At 46.5% G+C, this 10,667-nt stretch overlaps 2 protein-coding genes across 2 annotated transcripts; both read right to left on the reverse strand.

Annotated features, from left to right (window-relative positions):
- Positions 1 to 387: 387 nt before the first annotated feature.
- Positions 388 to 2,245, reverse strand: LOC119401860 (uncharacterized). The gene is made up of 2 exons (XM_037668856.2): positions 1,969 to 2,245; positions 388 to 656 (listed from the first exon to the last, which is right to left on the reverse strand). Exons 1-2 carry the CDS (start codon positions 2,228 to 2,230, stop codon positions 427 to 429), a joined length of 492 nt encoding a protein of 163 aa, XP_037524784.1. The 5' UTR covers positions 2,231 to 2,245; the 3' UTR covers positions 388 to 426.
- Positions 2,246 to 5,086: 2,841 nt separating this feature from the next.
- LOC119401859 (uncharacterized) lies at positions 5,087 to 7,943 on the reverse strand. Its single transcript, XM_037668855.2, has 4 exons — positions 7,873 to 7,943; positions 7,037 to 7,141; positions 6,415 to 6,482; positions 5,087 to 5,216 (listed from the first exon to the last, which is right to left on the reverse strand). Exons 1-4 carry the CDS (start codon positions 7,921 to 7,923, stop codon positions 5,093 to 5,095), a joined length of 348 nt encoding a protein of 115 aa, XP_037524783.2. The 5' UTR covers positions 7,924 to 7,943; the 3' UTR covers positions 5,087 to 5,092.
- Between the last annotated feature and the right edge of the window lie 2,724 nt (positions 7,944 to 10,667).

The following is a 10,667-nucleotide window of genomic DNA, read 5'->3' on the forward strand; positions in this document are numbered from 1 at the left end:
CTACGCGTAGCTAGCAGACAGCGGAATAGCTGCGGCCGTCGCGCTGCTTTCCAACCAAAACTAATTCGAATAAACCACTACTAGGGTGACTGGCGCCGCCCTGGTTTGGCGCATGCGCAGGACAACTATTGCAATTGGTCGATCTGCCTTTTTCACGATGCCACGGCGCATGCCCTCTTCCCTAGCAGAAAAGTCGCGCAACGCCTCTCGATCTCGGAGTGTCCCGTCCTGGCGATACCGTTTGTCCCGGCCCCTACCAAAATGGCAGAAGGCACCACAGAAAAAAAAAGAAGGCTAATTGCAGAATTTGCGGGAGAAGGGGATTAATTTATAGGGGCACATAATTGGCGCATAAAAATAAGTTGATCAACACAATAGATAAAAGTCCCACAGGAGGAGAACCTCCTGCGCATTGGTAGCCACGCTTTAGCCCACGCTGTCATCCGTGCCGTTGAGTGACCTCGCCAGGCTCTGCTTCGTGCGGCTTCGATCAACGCGTGCGCCGGTGGTGATGGCGTAAGTGAACGCGATCACGATGGCGACAACCAGCACTATCGTGGCGAGGAACAAAGGCCGGGCCGCCGTTTTCAGCAAGGAGCGCCACCTGTCGGTGTCCATCGACTCGCCGGACTTGCTCTGCGTGGCTGCGCTGTCGCCTGCGAAAAAAAAAAAATCAGAGGTTCCCTTATGCATTCGCTTAAGACGACTCGAAGGCGAAAGCCATCTTCTTTTTCTTCTCAAATCGATTGTATTGGTCATCAGAAAGCTTTCTGCACCTAACGTGCTTTTGCACTGCCTCCAGTATCGGAGGCATTGGAAGCTTTCTGTACCCAACGTGCTTTTGCAGTGCCTCCGAGATCGGCCCACTTTTCACCAAGCGATGATGTGATGACGTCATCGTGTAACGCCATAGTGACGTCACACGTTCTGACGATCTGTGACATCATTATGATGTCATATGGTGGCGGCATCGCGCGATTTTTGGCATCATTCGTGCTGACGCCGACGGTAAACTTTCGCGTTTAATAATGCACGTAAGGCTATCGCCTCAAAAAAAAAAAGAGGGCGATTGCGGCATTCCTTTGTTCGGTTTCATAAACACGCAGTGTACAGCATTAAATCTAAGGCTGATTTCAGAAAAATGCCAGCAATACATGGTACCTCGCTTTAAAATAATGATAAAACGTTCATCTGGCTGGTCTGCACGTCTTCCCCAATGGAACAGCGTGAACAGCGTGAACGTGGAAAAGAACATCAGGAGAGCGCTTCTTCTGGTTCTTCTCATTGTCTTTTCTTCGCAGTATGTTCATAGTCTGTTGGTTGATGAGCAATTTTTTGAGAAATGCATAGCCAACGTTGCTTGTATTGGTCAGCGCAGACGAGAGGCAGAAGCTAGGGCAATAGTGATTTCATCTGTCCGAAAATAGCAAATTTCATTTTTCCGAATAATGTATTGGTGCACCATTGCCTTTGAGATGCACTCAAATATAGCATGAGCATTGTTTTGGCATGGAGTTTTACCCTTCTTTGTGTTCCCTAAGTTCGCTTTCTGTACAGCGGAGACGACTTCCCATTCTTAAAACGCGACGACTTACAACCGCCCACCTTATAAATTTGGTGACTTTATGCTCTTTAAGTACTAATAGCCAATCCTAAACGGCTTCTTTAAGCAATACTGCAGTGTCCAGCCCCTCTCTCCCCCCTCCCCCTTCAGACTCGGACTCTCCTTCAGAACTCTCCTTCAGAATTGACCCGCATGTGAGATATGGGAAAGGCTTTCTTTCAAATGGTAACGTTTGCTGGCAATATGAAGCAACTACCCCCCTCCCCTCCTGCTCCTACCCACTTCGCTGCCCCGGCTCTTGCGGGACTAAATTGCGTGGCTGCGGCCCGCTGCCTGGGGTGAGTTTGAGCCCCCTGGTCTAAACGCTAAGAACAATTTCTTCGCCACGAATAGATGGCCCTCACCTTGTTTCTGGGCCAGCCGCAGCAGGTCATTGACAGTGGCATTGTCGTAGAGGCTTCGCCTCAGGTTTGCGCTGCCTTCGGGCGGTGCCGGCTGCAGCGTGGTGTCCGGCGACCACTCGGCACCACTGCTCGCGGTGGCCTGCTGCTGTTCCCCTCCGAGAGCGGACTGGCCCAGCAGGTCTCGATAGCAGACGTTCATCATATCCAGAATGTGCTCTCTCAACACCGCACCGCTTTCCAGTTCGGATAGCTCTTCGTCCATGACCGCTGGCTTCGTTCGAGGGGCAGACCGAGCTAGCTGTCTTCCTCTTCTTCTTTGCCTTAACCCTTTGCTACACGGCTTCCTGATGGTGATAATGATGACGGTGATATACTTTTCCTGATGGCGCTCACCCACAAAGAGGAATCGGCCAGTAACCGGGCTGCAGGATGTTTAAAGTATTATTATTATTTGATTTGTATACATACAAGCACAAGGACACACAGAAAAGAGGGAGAGAGCAAGCTGGCAACTGCCACCAAGAGGGGCACAACGCCTGCCTGCTCTTTCGGGAGGAGGGAAGAGACAGAGGAAAGGAAGTTAGGAGGAGAAAAAGAGAAAAGGAGATAGGAAAGTAAAGACCTACGAAGCTAAAAAAAGCACTGTAAATTGGGTCAAAAATAAAACATCGAATAAATGGAAATGCTTAACGAGCAAGTGGTCAGACTATCGCATGGGATTTATGATGGAGATAGTTACGGATTTGCAACCAAGAATACGAACAGGTAAAAATAGACTAACACGTAATCTTTCTGTTTTGCTTATGTAGTCCAACACGGCAGAGCGGACGTCCCTGGGGCTATAACCTAATGTAGTACCGCCAAATGATAAACTCAGTGCGACATTCGTTCCTAATTCTATTCTCGGAAGTAGAGCTACAAGGTATCTTTATTTGGAGACGTTATTTACTTGTGCTATTTCTGTGCACTTTTGGAAAGGAAAAGACCTGGAACACTGAATGGTGAATTAAGCATTCTTGTTGGCTAAAGTTCCGTTATATCAGTTCTCTGTGAAATATTTTGCTGCGCACGATTGCTTTGGTGAATGCAGTACCGTGTTTACCGAGACGTTAAATGGGTGTTGTTTCGGCAGAAAACTAAAAAAAAAATTACACCATCTCCCACTAAAGTGAACCATGTGGGGATGCGAAGCAGCGCATGGGTCGACTTAAAGTTCCGTTCATCACGGGCACCTTGCCCGATGTTACTTCCAAGTGGAGCACACTGTGAATTCACTGTAGTTGCTGTTGCTGTTACTCGTCCCAAACTCTTGTTGGAGCACGCCACGCGGGAGCACGTGGGTTCATCGCGCGTCTGCAGAATCTCGTTCCCCGACGCCATCACGTGATTGCTGAGAGAGTGTAAGGGGGAGAGGCCACAGCGTCTTACCCAGCCCCTTACACAGACCCGAACGCGCTAGCGCGTGCCAGCACACATGGTTCCCGAGAGTGTAAGGGGGAGTGGCCACAGCGTCTTACCCAGCCCCTTACACAGACCCGAACGCGCTAGCGTGTGCCAGCGCGTTCTGAATAGGATACAACGCGTTGGTTCATTGCGCGTCTGTAAAATCTCGTTCCCCGACACCACCACATGATTGCTGAGAGAGTATAAGAGGGAGAGGCCACAGCGTCTTACCCAGCTCCTTACACAGGCCCGAACGCGCTAGCGCGTGCCAGCACACATGGTTCCCGAGCGGACATCGCCGATGGAAGGACGGACACAGCCCCGAGCTAAAGCTGCTTCGCATCTAAAACTTGGAGGGCGCTTGAGCTTCGCACACAAGAGTAGAACGAGATAGCGCATCGCCTCCTCAATTGCTAGCCTAGCTTCGGTTCTCGGTGCATGCCTCAACCGTGCCGCAAGGAAACGAACGTTTGTGCGCGTAACATTGGTCGTTTGAAACTATCCTAGAATGTCTACTGCAAGTACAGTTGCGCAGAGTCCACTACGCAATATTTTTTTTTTCTTTTGCGAATCAGCCAAGGGCTGTCCGTAAGGCAGCACGTGAACCTCTACTCATCCGCTCACGTTGTACACAGTGGCGTAGCCAGGAGGGGAGGGGGGGGCACACTGAACACGTTCGGTGAACACGTTCGCTGCCAGCAGATATCTATTGCATGTAATTTTTGAGTGGGTCGTAGAACTCTGTTTATGAAGAAATATATTGTGACCGACTGTACAATAATTAATCATTTACGTTACATTTAAAACTGCTGTCAAATGCACTAATTTACTCTAACACTTCCACTTGCCTTAAATTGCGTCTCCAGAACCTTCGCATCAAGGTACGTAAATTTTACGCATTTATAGACAGTCGATTTTAATGCGTGTCGCAAAGGGTAAAATTTATTGCAAAATAGATTTAGCCTAACGTCTTTCTTGTGTTTTTAGTCCTTTTAAGCCGTCGCAGGTTTGTTAACGAATCTTGCCTTGATACAACAACATTTAGTCTGCTTTTAAATTTGTCAGTTTAGGCATTTAGCCCCGCCACGGTGGTCTAGTGGTTATAGCGCTCGAATGCTGACCCGAAGGTCGCGGGATCGAAACCCGGCCGCGGCGGCTGCATTTTCGATGGAGGCGAAAATGCCTGAGGCCCGTGTACCTAGATTTAGGTGCAGGTTAGAGAACCCCAGGTGGTCGAAATTTCCGGAGCCCTCCACTATGGTATCTCATAATCATATCGTGGTTTTGGGACGTTAAACCCCACATAATATTATTATTATAGTTTAGGCATTTAGGTAAAGCGTACTTCAGCATACATTATTCTGCCAAGCTACAAATGAAGCTCAAGGGCCTCAGTTTTTGTAACTACTGAATCCGTAAACACAACGCATAAAGAAGTAAAGTGCCAAGACCAAAATGATAAGAAGAAGGACGAACAAGAAGAAGTGTTTGTCCGGTCGTCTCATCAAACATCATCAACTCGCCTAATTTTTCACGTTTTGTACAAGAGATTTTTATTCCATTGTCGATGCTTCACTTGTAGCGCCGCAGTGCGGCATGTTCATAAAACGCTGGCGGTTCCAAGCAACGTTTAAAAAAACACGTCAATATCCGGCGCGCATCCGGAATGGTGCCGCTTGAATCACAGGTTGGCAGCCCTTGTGTTCCGGCGGTACAGCTCGCACGGTTCTTTGGCCATAGCCGAACCGTACGGACAGAAGAAGCTGATGGCGAACGGTGCGTACTGAGAAAGCGCTCCGTTTACCCTGGGCACGTGAAAAAAAAATCGAGAGCGAATTGTCAATCACTGGTCCAGAAACAAGCGTGAGCACCAATCATCATCAGCCTAAGTACGCCCACTGCGGGGCAAAAGCCACTCCCATGTTTCGCCAATCGACCCGGTCCTGTGCTTGATGCGGCCTCGTTATCCCAGCAATTCTCAATCTCATCTGCCTACCTAACTTTGTCTCCCCCTTCCCACGCTTGCCTTCTCTTGGCATCCAGTCTGTTACTCTCGTTGACCAGCGGATATCTTGCACTCACGCTACATGCCCTGGCCATGCCCATTTCTTTTTCTTGATTTCAACTAATGACGATGTCACACGGTGACTTTTGATCGCGATCGGGCCTGATCGGGATGGAATTTCTTTATCGTGAAAGACTCCTTCGCGCAAACTGCAAATGGGATAGCCAATCACGTTTGAGAACTTTCAACATAATGGAGCTTGATCGCGATCAGCAGTGCACCGTGTGACATCGGTATAAAATTTCCTTACTACCTGTTTCATCTCTGAGTACAAATTAAACTGTGTCAACACGCTACGTCATGATACTTAGCCTCTGGTTTTAAGTTAAAGCGGAATATTGATATATCCGTACGGACAATCACCTAATGGACTGCGTTTACATGACGACGACAGCAGAGCGCCACATTTCTGTTCTGACTGATCGTTTCAGTCTCTGTAGCGGAGGTTTTGTTTGAGGCATACCTTGAGGCACCAACTTATTGTAACGGTAAACACCTGGACGTGGCATATTCGCAATTACATTTATAGTATTTACCTAAACATTCTTTATGAGCTGCCGAGGCGCATTGCCTTGAAATAGCAAGTGCAGTTGATTATTGTTTGGTGAAATCTTCCTCGGCGATTTCACACGATCGTTCAGTGCTTTGTAAGAGGCACACAGATAAACAAGGAAGCATGTCCTTCGTCCTGCTACGATCGGCGCCAGCTAAACAGGCTTCCACAGTTAGGATATACACGTCGGCGTTAGTTAAGTCGAGCAAATATCCTGCACTAATGCCCAACCTCCAGCGTTTCAGTACATACTCCCTTGCCCTAGAGTGAAACTTTGAACTGTTCTTTATACGTGCTTTTTGAATAATCATCTATACTTGCTCGTTGAAGAGACGCATGCCTCAAGTAACTGCACACTGTTCAAGTAACTGCATATATTGCTGACCTGGTTTGCGAGGGAAGGGCCCCGCTCCTTGGCTTTCCGGCGTGGTTCGTGTATGGCTCGCAAGATGACTGCATGATAGACGTCGCCATCGTAAATAACGAATACTGACGTCAGAATCCATACGTGTATGTTTATCGATGATCTTAATTCTTTCATTTCCAATACCAATGCCACTGCATTGGTATTGTCAAGGGTATGCACGGAAATGTGACGAACTGTGACGTAATAAATCTGATTAAAATAATATGTTAGGCGTTCAAGTGACGCGAATAGATTGCACCGTCGCAACTTACTGATTTATGACGACATTCACCCAATGTCACTGTAAAGCCAGTGGCCCATCCCGTTTTCAGCAAGGATGTCGGCTGTTACACGCGGAATAATGCAGACTTTTATTGAGGGGTGCTTACCAGGAAGTATCCAAACAAACTGCAGCAAGATTACAAAGGCGCCTATAGTTGATTTGAGTTGATTACATCGTGTAACGCAACACAAACAAAGGACACATGGAAATTAGACGGACAGCGCCTGTAGCTGTCTTCTCGCCTTCCTTCTGTTCCTTTGCTCTGTGTCACGCGATATATTGTACGAACACAAAGTGGAGAATCAAAGTGACAATCACCTCTGCATAAAAGAAGAAGGCCACGTGCTCGGCATTGTATGGGGAGAAACCACGTGCAACGAGATGGGGGTCCGTGGAAGCACTCTGGCTCAGATTAAGAAAAAGCTGTCAAGGGAAAAAAAAGCAAGGAAGAGAGAGCGTGAAGCATTTACTACCATCCACTTTTTGTTGCTGTTACAATCATGCCACATACTGAAAAACTGCTAGTCATTATGTGGAATACATCATCCAACAATGTTCGAACAATAATTACTTTGACAAGTGCACTCAATATATTTGTCAGAAAAGAAGCCTGCTTACGTGTTCAAAACTTAATGAATGAACCGGTTTCTTTTTCACTTCTCAGGTTCTTAACTAATTCTCACAGGTGGCCTCAACAAACGATATCATTAATATTACTTTTATTTGCTTGTTCTTTATTTAACAAGTTTGCTTAATACGTCCAACCAGTTAGGGTCAGTCATTCTGGAGTTTGACTGCAGTTTGCTGAATTAAACATGAGCAAGCGATAAATAAATAGTGAGTAAACTTTTCGAGCGTGCTCAGTATGCAGCAGATATCAATGCTACAATGATCATTGTCCCATTGCAGCCTTTAATGATAGGCTAGAGGTCCGTGTACTAAGATTTAGGTGCTCGTTAAAGAAGCCCAGGTGTTCGAAATTTCGGGAGTCCTCCACTACGGCGTCCCTCATAATCACATCGTTGTTTTTGGTTATAAGACCTCAACAATTGTAATACTAAATTGGGATTGACGTCCTATACCCAAATACCACTCAACTGCAATACTTTAAGCTGAAGTCCGCAGTTGAAAAGTTCAAGTGGATTCACTCTCACCTCCATATAAGGAGCCAGCGCCAGATGGTCGGCCATGATGTCTTCGTACATCCAGTGCTTGATTCCTTCCATTTCCTGCAAGACCAACAACGACGTTACTATTAGCTGCATTAATGCCCTCCTAGCTCCACCGCGAATGTCGTGGATGTAAGGCAAATGTTATGAAGTAAACACAATCTTGCATATGAACACAACCTCAAAGGATGCATTTAGACCAACTTCGACGCTTTCCCTAAAGGACCCGCGCGTGACGGCAGAGCCGGAATACGCAGCCTAGCAGGCGACCGAGAAAAACGAACGAAATAGGACTTGCTGCGTGTATTCGCTGTGACATCCTCGGTCGCTTTCTGAAACGACCATTCACCCTAGTAGTCGCTTCCCTGCAGACGGGTAAGGGGCCTACTATGCATCCTTAAGGCGTGTATATGAGGAGCCTACATGTGCATGCCTTGTCGAGCGTGCGATTGTAGGCTCTATAACGCTGATTAGTGTCCCTGTGTATGCTGCCCAAGAGAGCAGAGTCGCGCATAGACTCGCCATTTTGTTCCAAGCCTATTCGGCGATGCTCGTAATTTTTTTTGCAGAGATGTATGGCTCCGAGCCCGCAGCAACTGATCAGCATGCTAATACAAGCATGTCAGGATCGTTTACTGGTATGGTGGCGCCACCACTGCTTGTTTGATGTGTTGTCTGGTAGCCTTAGCTATTGGTAGCGGCGATGACGATGGTTATTACACCGAATGGCTGTTTTTAACGGGAATGGCTTTTTTCGAAAACACAGTCCTGCTCAGCAATAATCTTCCTAAGCACGTCTAACGAAGTACTACACGGTCATTTCTACGTCATAGTGCCTATTTTAAGGGCATGCTTATGCTACCTTACAAAGCACGCAACACTTTTTTTTTCATTAGACGTCAGTCTAAATGTTTCTAGCGACATCACTTGCTACCGCTCTTCAAAATGTGTCTTTCATATGGCCGCTGCGTTCGGAAATTCGTTTCGACAATCCAAATTTCTGAAGCTTCGGTCCTGATGTGCATTGCGACATTTTTAGCAATGTGCGCTAGCATTCACTCCATAGCATTTTATAAACAAAATCATCACACCACCGTATGGTTGATGCAAGTAGACGCGTAGGGAAGATCGCAATGTGCAATTTATTGTTTAGTATCATCAAAACATCGTCTTACACGAGCAATGCAACGCCCGAACCGAGCGAGAGATCTACTTGCATTAAAATACGGAAATTGCTATTCACTTGGTGTTTTTTAGATACATTTTTGCTTGTTATCACGAGATCGAAACACTTACTGGTAACACTTACTATAATTAAGTTTGACGAACCAACACCTTGGTCGAATTCCAAAATGACATGCTGCTAAGATTAACAACTAGTCTACTTGACAACGAACACCTTTTCAGTGCACAGAACGCTTGGAGGAAAGAAAAGGACAATATAGGAGTAATCTAGTTGAAACGTTACCTCTAGCAGAATCGGGATAGGATGGGCTATATACGCGCCCAAGGCGCAGTGTCGTCTCGCATTGAATAAAGGCATCCTGTTAGGATCTGCAAAAAAGAAAAAAAGCATTGAGCAACGAGCAATCCCAAACCACCATAAAAATGATTTAAAGGGGCCCTGCAACACTTTTTCACCATGGTCAGAAAACGCTGCCCATCGGTAGTCGAGGCTGCTGAGAACACGCGAGCGAAACATTATAGCGCAGCACGCAGTCTGGAATTTACAATTATTTCTCAAACTCAGCTACAAATCGCTTCCTCTTCTCTCTACAAATGATGTCATATACCCAAGTTACTGCGCCATATACCCAAAGTCCACGGCCGTTGGCTGATTTGAGCATCGTGAGCTGCGTAGTTACCGCGTCCGCCGTGAGATGCCGACACGTGCCCGCGCGCGCGCTCGCGATGACACTGAAAGTAACCCGCGCGTTCGAAGAAATAACGAAAAGAAAGTGATCAAGGTCGCGACGAGCGCTGATGAAGGGCCACATCTTCTTGCCCCCTTGTCATTTCCTGCCCAGCGTAGTATTCAGCACGTTTGCTAGTACGAGAGGAGAGAGAAAGGACTTAAAACGTGTAGCAAATCCCTGTAACGCCGCTCGTACTTGTCGGATTCTAAGAATTTTTGCGGCAGTTGATTCGTGAGGCAATATGATCTGTGAACGAGGCCATTAGACGAATATTTGGGAAAATGTTGCAAGGTCTCTTTAAAGAAAATTCAAGAGAAAAGTGAGGGGTGAATGAAGGATACCTTCAGAAAAGAAATACCCGAGAACTTTTGTGGTAACGAAAGCAATAGAAGGCAATGTCTCCGACGGGGAACTTTTTTTTTGCGCTCGGTATTGATTCATTGCTTTGTCAGTCATTCGAAGCATTGCAATACTCTATTCTGTTAACGAAAGTGCGGCATCGCATAGCGCATGACTGCACGTAATAGTATTGATTCTTTTACCACCCGCAATGACAGGACCGCGACCGCTAATGCAACAAGTGACTTCAACTATTGGTATGCCTGTTCCTTAATCAAAAAATTATAGTTGAAATTAGAGGAACCCATTTACTGCCAAAAATGTATGGTATAACTGCCGCAAGCAAATGACGAAGAAAAACCCAAGTACAATCGTGCCTAAAAAAGTGGCTTTGTGACAGCATTTCGGTTGAGAAACAGTCATGACATTTTAAGTAAGCTTAAAATGCAGGCAATTTTTGTGCCAAGGTAATGGCCTAACTAAATATGGATGATAAATGATGATAAATCCACACACGCAACACGC

Source organism: Rhipicephalus sanguineus, chromosome 8 (assembly GCF_013339695.2).
Source record: "Rhipicephalus sanguineus isolate Rsan-2018 chromosome 8, BIME_Rsan_1.4, whole genome shotgun sequence".
In the NCBI taxonomy this organism is placed as follows: domain Eukaryota; kingdom Metazoa; phylum Arthropoda; class Arachnida; order Ixodida; family Ixodidae; genus Rhipicephalus; species Rhipicephalus sanguineus.

What these genes read in the sequence shown, in the direction of transcription:
- LOC119401860 (XM_037668856.2), bottom strand. Translation starts at nt 2,230, where the DNA reads ATGGACGAAGAGCTATCCGAACTGGAAAGCGGTGCGGTGTTGAGAGAG. An exon ending in GCGGCTGGCCCAGAAACAAG is followed by an intron (nt 657 to 1,968) that starts GTGAGGGCCATC and finishes TTTTTTTCGCAG; the next exon opens with GCGACAGCGCAGCCACGCAG.
- LOC119401859 (XM_037668855.2), bottom strand. Translation starts at nt 7,923, where the DNA reads ATGTACGAAGACATCATGGCCGACCATCTGGCGCTGGCTCCTTATATG. An exon ending in CCTTCTTCTTTTATGCAGAG is followed by an intron (nt 6,483 to 7,036) that starts GTGATTGTCACT and finishes TCTATCATGCAG; the next exon opens with TCATCTTGCGAGCCATACAC. An exon ending in GCCCTTCCCTCGCAAACCAG is followed by an intron (nt 5,217 to 6,414) that starts GTCAGCAATATA and finishes TCACGTGCCCAG; the next exon opens with GGTAAACGGAGCGCTTTCTC.